Raw genomic sequence first — 16,117 nt, forward strand, 5'->3', positions numbered from 1 at the left:
CCTAAGGACCAGAGGTCTTTTTACAATTTCACACTGCACTGCTTTAACTGGTAATTGCGCGGTCATGCAATGTTGTACCCAAACGAAATTTGCATCTTTTTCCTCCCACAAATAGAGCTTTCTTTTGATGGTATTTGATTGCCTCTGCGATATTTATTTTTTACGATACAAAAGGAAAAAGACTGAAATATTTTGCAAAAAAAAAATATATTTTCTACTTTTTGTTATAAGAAAAATCGAATGAACTAAATTTTAGTCATACATTTAGCCAAAATGTATTCAGCCACATGTCTTCAGTAAGAAAAATGTCAATAAGCGTATATTTATTGGTTTGCGCAAAAGTTATAGCGTCTACAAACTAGAGTACATTTTCTAGAATTTACACAGCTTTTAATTTATGACTGCATATCTCATTTCTTGAGGTGCTAAATGGTCAGGGCAGTACAAACCCCCCCCCCCCCCCAAATGACCCCATTTTGGAAAGTAGACACCCCAAGGAAATTGCTGAGGGGCATGTTGAGCCCATTGAATATTTTTTTTTTGTCCCAAGTGATTGAATAATGACACAAAAAAAATAAAAAGTTTACAAAAAGTTGTCACTAAATGATATATTGCTCACACATGCCATAGTTATATGTGGAATTGCACCCCAAAATATATTCTGCTGCTTCTCCTGAGGACGAGGATACCACATATGTGGGACTTTTTGGGAGTCTAGCCGCGTACGGGACCCCGAAAACCAATCACTGCCTTCAGGATTTCTAAGGGTGCAAATTTTTGATTTCACTCCTCACTACCTATCACAGTTTCGAAGGCCATAAAATGCCAAAATAGCACACCCTAAGCTATTTACTGAGAGGCATGTTGAGTCCATAAAATATTTTATATTTTGCCACAAGTTGCAGGAATATTACAATATTTTTTTTTGCACAAAGTTGTCACTACATGATATATTGCTCACACATGCTATGGGCATAAGTAAAATTACACCCCAATACCACATGTGGGGGACTTTTTGGGAGTCTAGCCATGTACAGGACCCCGAAAACCAAGCACTGCCTTCAGGATTTAAATATAAAACGCTACCAAAAAAACTGTTAGCGATCGCAGGGATCAGGCCTGACTCTGCGAACGCTGCAGTTATGTGTTTAGTGTTTTGTAAGTGACAGTGATCGATCGATACTGCTCTTGGGTGGGCTGGGCGGAGGGGAAAAACACAGGTGTTAGCAGGTATCTGGGCTGATCCCGCTAACAATGCGTTTTTTGGAACCCTAACCTGCTGGGGACGCTAGTATAGATCTGATCAGATCAGATATTGATTTGTTCAGATACTATACCACTACGGGAGGTGTATGCTTTGCACGTGGGTGTTAGCGGTACTGGCACTAACCTAGCTCTGCCTGGGGCGATGCAGACCCTGACCCTAAAAGCTAAATTGATATCACCCGCCGGGTGATCAGGGGGTTAAACCTTTATTGGGTAATAAATGGTGGATGCCCTGATGCTATAAAAAGCAAACTAACCAGAGTCACCCATAATACTGGTGAAAAGGTTAACTAGGGGCAATCAGGGGGTTACAATCTTCATTAGGTAGCATATGGGGGTCCCTGACGCTATACAAAAACCTGACGGGGAACCTAAATAACTAACTGGCTAACCAGTGTCACCAGTGGCACTTATATGGTGATCGCAGGTGAAAGGGTTAACTAGGGGCAATCAGGGGGTTAAAACCATTATTGGGTAGTATATGGGGGTACCTAGCGCTATAAAAACCTAGCGGTGAACCTAAAAAAAATAACTAGCTACCTAGCGGCACCAGTGACACTAATGCAGCGATCAGAAAAATGATCACTTAGTGACACTGGCAAAAGGGGGGTGAAAGGGTTAACTCTTGGGGCAATCAGGGGGTTAAACCTTTATTGGGGGGTAGGGGGCTACCCTGGACCTAACACTAACTGCCCTGACAGTTTTTACTGTCACAACTGACACTAAATGCAGTGATCAGTAAATAAATGATCACTGCAATCAGTGACACTGTGACTGGGGGGGGGGGCGATCAGGGGGGGCGATCGGGGGGGGGGGGATTTGTGTGCCTATGTGTACCTACATGTCAGTGTAGTGTTGGTGCACTTACTTTCTCTGTTCTCCTCGCAGTCTGGTCAAAAAGACCGACCCGAGGAGCATGACATCACTTCCTCCCTGCCTGTGCTTACACTACACAGGCGGGGGAAGCTTCTCATTCGCCAGGAGCGATCAAGAGGGGATGGCCAGAAACCAACGGCCATCCCCTCATCCCGGATCGCTCCTGAAGCGAAACGGACCACCGCATCCAGCGGGAGGGGGTCCGATCGGACCCCCCACCTGCTGGAAGGCAAGCACCTACATGTACGTGCTTGTGCCTGTCGGTGCCATTCTGCCGACGTACATTGCCATGCGGCGGTCCTTAAGTGGTTAATCGTGCAGCTCTACTATGAATATCTTTTAGGTTAATATTAATTGTATATTGTATTAACATAATGCTTGAATGTGATTGGTTGTTCATGGGGCCTTCCCCCTATACGACCTCTTTTTGTTTATTGCATATTATTCTGTGAAGCCGGTGTCCCATCATATAAGGTCCCCCATCGGATAGTGTCCGCTGTGTACTGCTCATGCGCAGTACACAGCAACACAGATTCCGAAAATAGCCGAGGATGAACGGCGCCTGCACCGTGAGTCCAGGTTCTAGCCCCACCATCCAAGTGGACATAGAGTAGGAATAAAAAAGAGCCGAGTGCAGCGAGGCCGAGCCCGAAGCGTGGCGAGTGAAGCTCGCCCGCGAGGGGCCCTCTAATTTTCACAACCCTATGTCCGCTTGGATGGTGGGGCTACAACCTCCACTCACGGCGCAGGTGCCGTTCAGCTTTGGAGATTTTCCGAAGCTTCTTCTGCCCCGGACTGCACATGCGCAGTCCGGGGCGGACACTATATGATGGCAGGACACTATCTGACAGAACACCGGAATAAACCTTTGTATTCTTGATCATCCACACTGTATGGTGTCTTGACTACCCGACCGGTCAGAGTTTTTCAATTGACCACTAGAGTCCAGCTCGAGCAGAACTAGAGGGGCGCACCTTACAATTTGTTTGATTTTTTTTTTTTTTTATAATTCGTGGGTTTAATAGACCATTGTTTTTGCCCACAGTGATAAGGAAATTTGAAGGAGAATGATGTAGAATGCACAAGACCCAATAGCAAGTGGAGATCACTGGTGTAGTGGTGTCAAATTTAAGGAATTCCAGCTCCCAGGGGCATTGGGCGGGTATGTCGTATACATAGTGACATTAGTTTAACATGCAACTATGTATAAGCTGTCAATGCCTGGAATTATTCTTATTATTACACCTCCTTCGATATGTGACCTGCATATCCCAGGAAGCAAAGGGAGGAAAGTGCACATCATTCACCTAGTACAGGGGCCTCTAAACTTTCTAAATAAAGGGCCAGTTTATTGCTCTCTAAACTTCAGCAGGGCTGGACTGTGGCCAGTGGAAGTAAAAAATAAAAATTAATTACACAGCACCCTTGTGGTTTGGAGGGGGAACAGTGCCCTGTCAGTGGTAGGAATAGTGTCTCATTAATGGTATCAGAGAAAGAACTGATGATCCATCAGTGTTAGGAATAGTGTCTCATTAATGGTATCAGAGAAAGAACTGATGCTCCGTCATTGGTGTCAGAAGGAGGAATAGTGCCTTGCATCAATGGAAGGAATAGTGTACCAAGGGCAGGATAATGACAAGCAAAGGGCTTTGGCCTCAGTTTGGAGACCACTAGCCTAGGTGAAAGACATGCAAGGGGGTAGGGGGGACAAAAACAAAAGTAGACCGCTATCCATACACAGAACAAGAGGTGGGGTGGAGAGGAGGGATTTTGCTGCAGAGGGTGCAGATCCACTTTAACTGTATATTACTCAACGTAAAAAATCTTCAGCTTAGACGTTTCATAATTGGTAAATTATAACGACCGCACTGATCTCATACAAGAAAACTCCAATCTGCAAAGCTATACCATGTCATTGGTAAACTTTAAAGTTCTCACAGTTGTTTTAGCTTGTAAAGATTACAGAGTTTTCCTCAAAGTTGTTTGAGTTTACAAAGATGACAGTTTTCTGTGCACGAAGATTTGTACGGAACAAAAGAGAACGATTGTCTTGCTGACAGCCAAATGAATAAATATATGACTGGGTGAGTTCATGATATTGTATTTGCATATTACAGTATGCACAGCACCCAGTGTATAGGTACATATGGTACAATGCGCTGTGTGGGTGTCTGGTCTAATTGCAGAGAGGAAAAGGGGTGGGGAGGGAGGTCTTTTATCTCACGACTGATGGATCTCATTAAATTGGCAGGTCCTGCAATAGAAGTAACCTCTTAAATTCTCTACCGCTTGTCAGATTGATGTAAAGACGCCTACTGTATACGTGAAAGAAAGCAAAGTGTTCTTTGTTGAAGTTTGTCTTGTTATAGGCACACAGCCGGCCTCTAATCCAATAGAAAACTTGTGCAGAGGAATAATTCGGTTGTCAGACACAGCTGCCGGGACAAAGCGTCCAACTGTGTCTACGAGGTAATGCAGGACGAATGGAGACTGTTAAAGAGGATCTCCAGTTTAAAACGCTTGCGTAAAAAAAAAAAAATAATAAGTTATATAGAGTAGCAGCTCCTGCACCCTCCACATCTCTTTTGGAGCAGATCATTTCAGGAATAGACCTATCAATTTGGCAATACCTTTGTCATTAACGTATATAAAGTAATACATTTAAGTTTTCTTTCAGTACAAACAAGGTTTTCTCTTGGCAAAATTGCCCTGTAAAAGTGATTTTATTTTCAGTCCAGACATAAAATCTAGCAAATCCAAAAAAAAAAAATAAGTTTGACCACCGTTCATTGAGTGCAGCCAAAAGGAACAGAAAAATCAGTGGAACGGACGTAACTTGGATGTGTCCTTTGCGTTGAATCCTCCTCCATTCCGTCTCTCTCTCCCCCCCAAAAGTAGTCTTCTACTGCCCAGCTGCCTCATTCATAGAAGCCATGCTACAGCTTCTATGAATTGAGCGGGTGGAGCTTTAAACCGTCCGTCCTCCATTTTTATATTGGAGGAAGTAGTAACAGAAGAGGAATCTCCTAGTGATAATTTTTCTGTTTATGATTTTGGCTTTAAAAGTATAACTCCCACTAGCTGCATTTAAAAAAAATATTGCTGAGTTCTACTTACTCTCTCCATGCTCCAGTGTACCAGACTTCCTCCTCCACCATCCAACACCGCCAGTTCTCTTCGGGCAGAACAGTAATGTCAATCTTCCCATTTCCCATGATCCCAGCATGTCATTAATACTCTTCCTACAGCTTACATAGTTAGTTTGTTTGAAAAAAGACACAAGTCCATCTAGCTCAACCAATAAAAAGGGAGGAAAAAAATTCCTATACTCACAGCTGATCCCGAGGAAGGCGAAAAAACCCATGACCCGATTTGCTCCAGCGGGGAACATGTTCTTCCTGATCCCCCAAGAGGCAATCACATATTCCCTGGATCAAGTTTACCTATAAATGTCAGTACCCTGTTATATTATGTACATTTAGGAAAGAATCCAGACTCTTTTAAAGTAATCTACTGAGCCACCTCTTATGGGAGTCTATTCCAGATTTTCACAACTCTTACTGTGAAAAAAGTTACCGAGTTGTGACGCCTGATTTTTCTCCAAGCAAGTAATTACATTACCTGACAGTTTCATACACTGAGCCGCTGACACTGAGCCGCTGTTGCAAGCCTCACAATCTGCTCAATGTGAAACTCCCCCTCTCAGTGTCCATGAGTGCTGCCTATCAGTGCTGCCCATCAGTGCCACCTATCAGTGCCAATCAGGACACATCAGTGCCACCTGTCAGTGCCCATTGGTGCCGCCTATCAGTGACCTCCTATTAGTGCCATATAGCCCAAACACGCCAACAGTGTTTAAGCATACAAGAGCAATCACAGTCTCCAATAGTGTAAACAAGATGAGGGTCTTACTGTTATTCACAATCAAGCTGTAGGAGGTAGCGATACATTTCTTCTGTTACATGGGGGTATATATATATATATATATATATATATATATATATATATATATATATATATATATGTATATGTATATACACACACACACACACACACACACACACACACACACACACACACACACACGTGTGTTTGAGCTTTGGCAGTACAGTCCATTTAACATGGTTTCCTATGGAACACATTCTGTAGTGTAAATCTGCAAAATGCAAAAATCACTACAAATGCATAGGTGTGAATCGGGCCTAATGCAATAGGCTGCGCACTCCTGTATGTTTGTTATTCAAAAAATATATACATTTACCTTTACAATCACTTTAAATAAAGACTTAAACAACAGCATTTTTTTTAAAAAGAAAAAAAAAACGGAGTAGCAAGACTAACTAGAATAAAAAGTCCAAAAGATGAACAGTACCAAAAAAAAAAAAAAATAGCCAGCAAAATAATAGCTAAGGAGAAAAGAGGAGGAGGAAGTTAATTAGGGCTGCTTCAGGTAAATTCAGCGGTTAATACAGTTTAATTATTTTCTTAACTTGCCAGGTTGCTTTTAATGTTGAGATCAGTGTATGCTCATGCCCAGAGTGCTTTTTTTTTTTACCAACAGCATAGGCAAAATCAAAGGTCACCCTCTGATCTGCTATGACTGAACCAGCAAATTACAATGTATTAATAATGTTGGTACATCATAATTCTTATTGACATTGCAGACACTGTTCTGTAAATGTCAATTTACTTCTCCTGTGATACAGAGAAACTCCCAACTGATGGCAATTGGGCCCAGGGAGCTGCGGGGGAGGAGGAGGAGCATGGCGTACAGCCCATGCCTAGAGGGATATAATATTTCTTATTACAACTCTAGTACTTATTGATATAATTACAATAAGCTCCCGTTTAGCAGTTATTTGGAAAGATGTCAGCAAGTACTCAGAATTGGCCAATCTTAAAATCTCCAGTAAACCTCTGCACTGAAGTTTAGTAAAATCTTGGCATAATATAAAAATGACCTGGGAGGGGGTTTATTTTATTTTGGGGATCTGGGTCAGCTGAACCACACATGCGCATAGTTTGATTAACCAATAATAATGCAGCCACCATTGCTGGTATGAAAGCTACTTATCAATCAAAGCGGGACGAAATGCAATTGAACAGGTCAGGATGTTAGTGACGTCATGCATGGGGGTGCAGAAAAAGGAGAGCGACTGCAACCCACCCCAAACAACAAATCTATCGAGAGGGAGGGATGCCATCACAATGGCTAAAAGTATATGGACACCCCACCATATGATTAAAGAGGAGTTCTACCCAAAAGTGGAACTTCCACTCATTTGTCTCCTCCTCCTCCCTCCCTCCGGTGCCACATTTGGCACCTTTGGGGAAGGGGGGGGAGAGAAGGGGGAGTGGACACTTATCTTTAACAGATATCCTGTCCCCACTTCTGGGAGTCTGGGCCACGGCGCAATACATCAGCAGCTCGGCTCCCTTCTGCTTCCCTCGCTGTCATGCCAGTAGGAGACTGCAGCAGTGCCTCGCGCTTGTGCAGTAAGCACCCAGTGTGAAGCTGTAATGCTACACTGCTGGTGGATTTTAATTTCTGCAGGAGTGGGTGGGCCTCCACCCACTCCTGGACACAGTTCAAGTGTGTCCAATGGGTGGTGCTCTACTAGAGCATACAAAGACATTTTAGACGATTGTAACCTTTCAACCTTGGAGAAACAGTTTTGTGAAGGCCCTTTTCTGTTTCAGCATGACTGTGCCCCTGAACCAGCTCCATAAAGGCATGGTTTGACCAGTTTGGTGTGGAAGATCTTGAGTGGCCTGCACACAGCGCTGACTTCAACCCTGGTGAACGCCTTTGGGATGAATTGGAATGTGGATTGTGAGCCAGGTCTTCTCATTACAGCATCAGTACCTGACCTCACAAACAGACATGCGCTTTAGACCCAGCACTGCTGGTCTCCTATGCACAGGCTTCATAAGAGATCTGTGCATTCCACTGGCATTTGCTGTAAGAAACAAACCAGTAAATGACTAGTAGGCTGTAGACACACTCATGCAAAACTTGGTTCCCCGCGACTGCTCTCCACCATCTATGGCATCTTTGACCTCAGAACTTTACTTACCACAGAGACCATTTTGGTTTCCACATCCAGAACCTTGATTTGGTGATTATTGGTGTCCGCAACATACAACAAATGGCCATCACCACCAACACAGAGACCGCCTGGTTCATTAAAGGATGTCTGCACAAAACTGGGACCAATGGAGTTGCCGGCTTTTCCTGTGCCAGCCAGAGTGACACAATTCTTGCTCTTTGGTTCCACTGCTTTGATCTGGTATTAAAAAAACAAAAAACAAACACACATTATTGGCTGCCAGAAGAGCCATTGACATGAATAATATACAAAGCAAATTAATATTTTTAGGAGTGTGTGGTTTTCATCACTAGAGATCACCCATGGTACCAAGATGCTTCATAAACAAGAGAACCCAGCCTATCCATTCACTAGAAACTGGTGACATCACAGATAATGCAGCCTATTTACTAAATACTTCCATGTAGCCTAAAGATAAGTAAAAGAGTTGCTCAAGTCATAAAGAGATTTCCTTTAGTGCAACTCTAACTATTTCAGCCATTCTATGAAAGAACAGTGGGAGTAGCAACTGAGAAAGCAGTGTGCTTGTAGCTAGTTGTTATTTTTGGTTGGTTTGTTAATATGGATCCCATGATGAGCATGTGTGAGGAAATGCTCCTGATGTTGCTTTTGCTGAGGCTCCAAAGACAACGAAAATTGCGTGAGAGGACCAGAGTTCATCGCTACTGGACACATCCATTGATGGCTCAATGTATGTCCACGGGATACTTTTCTAATATGTATGTTCAGCTGCGTAATTACCTTGAGAATTTTTTTTTTTAATTGTACACGCATTTCAACTGCCACCTTTGACGTTCTCTTGGAAAAGGTTAGACCCCATCTAGTTCGCAAATTCTCAATGGTTGACGGGTGAGTGAAATTCCTATTCTACTTCAGCGTCAAGTAATGCAAGTTGTGTATTATACAGCATAATTGGCTAATGAGGGAAATATCACACGGTATATCAAGCTTGCATACAGTGATAATTGAGTTTTTGGTGTGATTTTAGCATTTTCCAGGCTCAAAAGTAATAAATAAAATGTTTCCATTTAAAAACTCTACTAGATGAAAACGTGCCTAAATGCACATAGCAGCATTTGAGATGCCTCTAAACACAGCTTCTAAACGCATTTTTTGGGTTCCAAAAAAAGCCTCTAAAACGCAACTGCCTAGAAACAACTATAAACGACCCTGTGTATATGTACTGATAAAATAGCAGAGGAGAGTTCAGGAGCAGTTGAAAAAAAATGCCCAACGGCTCCTAAACCTCAGTTTATCGGCAGCAGTGTACATGAGGCCTTAAAAGGTGAAGTCCACCTTTTGCACAATAGATAAAAATCAATACATCTATATTTTTTGTGAAAAAATTGAGTTTTTTGCATAAGAGCTTGCAAAGCATTGCATTGGCCAATGCGTGTAATGTACAAACTCTTGCAGACTTGTTCTGCTGGTCCCTACCAAAGTGGTTTGGCACCATGTTACACCCTAAACATGGAACTTTGTAATGTGGTAAAAATATTGCAGTGAGCCTTTACCAATCACTTTAATGATTCAAACTCATTATCCCACCCATTAAAACCCAAGCGGAGTTGAAAACCCTACATAGGCCTCATGACTTGCTGTAATCGTTATGAACAGTGTACAGGAACCCAATTCACCCCCAAATTTAGTCGGAGGTTATCTCAACACTCAGAACATTTCCAGTATAATTATCTTGTTTGCAAAACCCATACTAGGATAAGAAATAGGCAAAATTACAGTTGTCAGTCAGGAGTTTCCCCAGACTGATGAGGTTTTCTCATGAAAATTCATTTTATAAGGAGTGTCGGTGGAGCACTGGACCCAATGATGATTGAAAACTAGCTCAACATATAGTTCCTGAGGGAAGAAATTCTCATCGAAGATTTTAGAATACATGGCCCTGTTCGTTTGCCCATCATTGCAGCAAAGTTGGCCTATAGCAAAGAAATGGATCCAAAGCATAATGTTTCCACCTCTGTACTGTAGGGATGGTGTTCTTAGGGTAATAGTCAGCATTTGTTGTCCTCCAAACATGTTGAGTCAAGTTAATGCCAAAGAGTTCAATTTCGGTATCATCTGACCACAGCACTTTCTCCCAATCCTTCTCTGAATCATTTAGACATTCATTGGCAACTTCAGACAGGCCTGTACATGTGCCTTCTTGGAGGGGGACCTTGTGGGCCCTGCAGAATTTCAATCCATGGCGGCGTATTGTGTTACCATTGGTTTGTTTGGGGACTGTGGTCCTAACTGCCTTGAGATCATTCACAAGCTCCTCCCGTGTAGTTCTGGGCTGATCCCTCACTTTTCTCATGATCATCCTTACCCCATGAAGCGAAATCTTGCATGGAGCTCCAGACTGAGGGTGCTTGCTGGTTATTTTGCATTTATTCCATTTGCGAATAGTCACTCCAACAGTTGTCTCCTTCTTCCAAGCTTCTTGCTGATAGTCGTGTAGCCCATTCCAGCCTGGTGCAGGTCTACAATATTGTTCCTGACGTCTTTTGACAGCTCTTTGGTCTTGCCCATTAGGGTAAAGTGTAAAGAAAGATTCTGTGGACAGGTGTCTTTTATACACATAACGAGTTGTTGTTAGGAGCACCTTCTTAAATTGACAGGACTAATCTGTGTACCACACGAGCAAATACTGTAGCCAGTCTGTGAGAGCCACAATTATTGTTGCATGGTAGGGGATCAAATACTTCTTTTACTCACTGAACTGCAACTGAATTTATAACATTTGTATTGTGTTTTTTCTGGATTTTGGGTTGATATTCTGTCTCTATCATTTAAAATACACCTATGATAAAAATGAGACCCTTCATTTCTTTGTAAGTGGGCAAACTTACAAAATCTGCAGGGGATCAAATTATTATTTTTCCTTACTGTAAATATTTTACAGTTTTTTTTTTATAGCACCAACAAACTGTGCAGAGCTTTGCAAAATATAGTGAGACAGAGCAGTTGCAATAGAATTCAATACAGGAGGTTAGGAGACCCTTTTGCCCGTGGGTGGCAACAATCTAAAATATATTCAAATAAGCATAAACATCATGTATTTTAGTATATGTTTTTACAACATATTATATAGTTATATACATCATAGCCATTTGTTCCCATGCACGCTGCAGCTTAAAAACGCCTGTTTTACTAGTGTTTGGGGTATTTTTTCTTTGCCTCTAAACACCTCTCCAGGTTAGTCTATGTCTACATGCACACATAGGCATTTACAGACTTTTAACGACAGGAGTGTTTAGAGGCATGACATGTTTATGCAGTGATCTTCCTGTTTGCTTACCGCCCCTCATGTGTTCAGACTAAGAGGCCAGCCACTTCCACCTGGTGGTTTTTATAACCTCTCCTCTAAGCATGGCTCCACCCCAGGCCCTATCAGGGAGCCCTATATTAATCTGTGCACTGCAGGCCATCAGTGCTGATCAACCATTGTGTATTCCTTTGTGTGTTAGCTTCCTGTTACCTGCCGTGTGCTCTTCTACTGGTTTCCGTTACCGACTTTGGCGTGTCCTGACTATCCCCGTTTGCCTGTGATCCTGACCTTTTGGCGTGTTCCCGACTATTCTTGTCTGCTTGTGGCCCTGACCTTGGCTTCTCCCTCACCATCCCTATCCTCCTGTTCCCTACTGTGGGTGTGAGCTGGGGGACCCTGGGGGTCGCGACCTGGAGCCAGTTGCAGCCAAGTCCATCCTCACCACTCGAGGCGCTGGTGAACACCTGCTGGCTCTTAGACTCCGCGCCCCAGGGAATATTACGCTCTAACCCCGATGGGACCTGTCTCCCGTCCGCAGCAGTCAGCCGTAGGGTCCACAACCTTGCGGTGCACTCCCGATTCCTACGGTGTGCATTTGTCACCTCGCCTCAAGGTGACCTGACAAGGCACAACAAGAAAAACACCAAAGTCATGTTCAGGAGAGGGGCGTTTGAGCATAAAAAACAAAACAAAAAAAAAACATTGCACAAATGCACATAAACATGCATGTTATTGCATTCTAATTGTCAGAAAAAATGTAATATTCTGGACAGTAGAATGCAGTATTAATATAAACAAGTGTGAAAGCGCATAAAATAGGATTTTTCTAACAGCTTACCTGTAAATTCCTTTTCTTGGAGTACATCATAGGACACAGAGCCTTAAGTTGATGAATAATCAAATATGTCTCTTTATAAGAAAGCGCAGCCAATTCTGAAACCCTCCTTGCTGAGGATATAGCAACCACAAATACCAGCTTTCTTGTCAGAAGGACTAAGGAAATATGCTGTATCGGTTCAAATGGCTGTTCTTGTAACACTGACAAAACTAAAGACTAAAGTCAAGTCCCAAGGGCTTAAAGGTGATTTAACTAGCGGATTAATCTGCATCACCCCTTGCATAAAACCCTGGTTTAAGAATGCGTTTTTTTTAAGTAAAATCGATAAGGCTGAGACTTGGCCTTTAATAGTAGTCAAGGCCAACTTCATCTCTACGTCTAATTGTACAAAGGCAAGAATCCTACCTAGAATATATCTCCGAGGGTGTCACCCTTGGATTCGCACCAGGAAACATAAGCCTTTCAGACTCTATAATGCATAGTTCTGGAAGCTGGTTTCCTTGCATTAATCAAAGTTGAGATAACTGATCCGGAAAGCCCACGTTTCTTCAGAACGTGGGTTTCAATAGCTAGGCCGTTAAATTTAGCATTCGTAAAGTAGGATGGTACATCGGCCCCTGTGAGAACAGGTCTGGCCTTAGTGGAAGGGACCATGGATCCTCCACTGCCATCTTTACGATTTCTGCATACAATGACCTTCTAGGTCTTGCTGGTGCTGCCAAAATTACCGGTTTTCTTTCCAGCTTGATCCTGCAAAGAAATCGAGGCAGCAATTGAATAGAGGGAAATGCATAGATCAGTGAAAACTGATCCCACGGTATCACCAATGCATCTGTTCTGCATGCAAATGGATCCTTTGTTGTGGACACAAAGTTGAATAACTTTATGCTGATGGACCTCTTGTGAAGGGACCTCTTTAAGAGCACTTGTGCATAGGTCCTTTAAAGAGGGAGTCCACCCAAAAAAAAAAAAATATTAAAAGCCAGCAGCTACAAATACTGCAGCTGCTGACTTTTAATAAATGGACACTTACCTTTCCTGGAGTCCAGCGATGTCGGCAGCCGAGGCCGATCAATCGCTCGGCTCCCGCAATTTTCGGTGAGGGAATCAGGAAGTGAAGAATTGGGGCTTCACTTCCCGGTTCCCTACTGCGCATGCGCGAGTCACGCAGCGCAATAAGAATGCTTTACGCTGTCTCTGGGACCCATGTGTGTTCCAGTAGACAGCGCGCGGGACAGGAAGAGGCATAGACTCCCGTGGGAGTCTATGCCCAGAAGTGGGCGCAAATACCTGTCTTAGACAGGTATCTGCACCCCCCTCCCCCCTGAAAGGTGCCAATTGTGGCACCAGAGGGGGGGGAGGGTTCCGATGAGCGGAAGTTCCACTTTAGGGTGGAATTCCGCTTTAAGGACTGACAGCTACCTATTGCTGCAACTTCAGGCTGAGTAATGGTCCCTGCTAAAGAAAAGGAGGAGCTTAACAGGAATTTCAACTTTTTATCCATTTGATCTTTAAGCATTTGTACATTGTCTACTGGACAAATTAAACTTTTATTCACACTGGAATCGCAGCGTCAACTGCTGGAACTTTCCACTTTTTTGTGAATTTTTTCTCCATGGGATAGAGAACTGAGAATCTCTTTGGAGGGAAACAATGCTTATCTGGATGATCCCATTCAGCGTTAATAAGCTTTTCTAGTAATGCATGGACTAAAAAACGCATGTAAAGGTTTCAAGAACCCAAGAGAAAACCAGACCTTCAGCTAATCATGTTAGGGGTAGTATGAAGGTGGAACAAACCATTTTTGTAAGGCCCCTTTCACACGGGACGGATCAGTAATGATCCGCCCCGTGATGATCCGCTTGATCAGCGGGGATCACTCCGTTGTCCCCGCTGAGCCGGCGGATAACAGGGCGATCCCGGCACACTGTGCAGGGACCGCCCTGTCAGCTCTCCATTCTCCTCTATGGGGGATCAGATGAACACGGACTGTCTGTCCGTGTTCATCCGATCCGCTCTGCAGACGGATAGAAAAATAGGATTTTCCTCCGTCTGCAGAATCGGACAATAGCGGAGGCGGACGATATCGGGTGTCTGCAGATGTTCATCCGCAGACACCCGCTATCCCATAGCATGTATGTCCGTATTTCATCCGCAAACGGATGGATGAAATACGGACATAATGTCAGCATGTGTGAAAGGGGCCTTAGGGTTTGTACCTCAAATTGTGAAGCTGATTCATCAGCTGTTTTCTTAGTAGAGGAATAATCAGCTTGCTTTTCCTCTTGATCATCTGAGGGTAGCACCTTTTAACAGCTCTGTACCTCTCATACCCTTATATGCACTTGTACCCCATGGCACTCAGTTTCTCCATTTGGGTGGATGAATAGCCCCCTTCCTGCTGTTTAGGACACACGCTTTGTTGAGCACAGAATCAACAGGGTAAATACACACACTACTCCCCCTAGAGGAGTTTTTAAGGCATTACAACATTAACTGTTAAAGGAAAAGTCATAGGTGCTGTAAACAGACAGATCCAAATTTCACCCATCACGGCGGGCAGCGTAGTTAAACCTTCAAAGGCTGGGTCCCTTTTAATAGGGGTTCCACTCCTTTGGGCCTTGTATACCACCCCTCAGGACAACTTTAGGTAATGTAGCAAGACCAAAAAGAGTCCTGGTTCCTAGGGGCCAGCTCTCATAAAGAAGCGTTACAGGCAAAACCTTGTTCTTCAATGCGAGGCCCGGGTACTATCCTGTGGCCGCACAGGTGTGTTGATGGATCCGGTTGTGGAGGCTTTTTAAATCCAGCATGGATCCCTCCTGGAGCTCCTCAGAGCACATCTTCACTCGTGACCAACACCTTAGACACTGGCGAAAAAACTGATGTGCTCCTGGAAGGGGTTAAATAGGTAGTGAACTTCCTTAATTGGGTTTACCAGTATTAACAGCTGAAGGTGGCCCATAACCCATTAAGTAATTACTTAAGGCTGTGTGTCCTATGATGTATGATAAAGAAATAAGTGTTGCCTCTAAAATCCAAGCTATATACTAAACAGCAGTGGTTCTCAACCCTGTCCTCAAGTACCCCCAACAGGCCATGTTTGGGGAATTTCTCTTAGCTAAAATAGCTGTCAAAAATACCAAGCCATTGTCTCCAATTTAAAGCACCTGTGCAAGATAAAGGTACACCTGCAAACATGGCCTTTTGGGGGTACTTGAGGACACGGTTGAGAACCACTGCTATACAGCATGGATGTCCAAATCTTATGCTACTGCAGCAATTGCCGGGAGCCAAAATACCCAAACAGTGGATGTATCCAACTCGAAGTATCTGCTGTTCATCTGAATAATTTCCAGTTGACTCCTTCGATAAAAGTTGAACGATTGACATTTGTGAAACAGAGCCGGCAGGACCACCCGCTGAGCAAAATGTGCACAGATTATGTCCAGCACTTTCAGAACGCCACTATGAAGGATATCAAATTCCTAACAATCTATCCTCTATATACAGAACGAGGAGGGGGACGATCAGTACAGAATGCACATCTTAAAGCCCAGCTCCAGCCAAAAATCTTTTATTGTACTTTGAATATAGTCCGGAGGGATTAAAGACCCCGTCAGGTTTTCATTGCTTCTTGTGCCCCTTTTTTTCTCCTCACGTCTTCTCAGAACAAGAAAAATTATCTCCAAAACTAAAATTTTAGGTTTGGTAGACAATATGGAGTGTACAGGGATCCAGGTTCTGCACACCTGCTGT

At 43.4% G+C, this 16,117-nt stretch overlaps 1 protein-coding gene across 1 annotated transcript in view; it reads right to left on the reverse strand.

Annotated features, from left to right (window-relative positions):
- The window catches only part of NHLRC2 (NHL repeat containing 2), a 107,097-nt gene that overhangs the window by 30,368 nt on the left and 60,612 nt on the right, over window positions 1–16,117 (reverse strand). Inside the window, exon 9 of the mRNA XM_077454984.1 lies at window positions 8,220–8,429. Coding sequence (XP_077311110.1) covers window positions 8,220–8,429 — 210 coding nt within the window. The remainder of the gene's footprint in view (window positions 1–8,219; window positions 8,430–16,117) is intronic.

Source organism: Lithobates pipiens, unplaced genomic scaffold, assembly GCF_037356315.1.
Source record: "Lithobates pipiens isolate NorthernLeopardFrog02 unplaced genomic scaffold, aLitPip1_a1.2 Scaffold_25, whole genome shotgun sequence".
Classification (NCBI taxonomy): domain Eukaryota; kingdom Metazoa; phylum Chordata; class Amphibia; order Anura; family Ranidae; genus Lithobates; species Lithobates pipiens.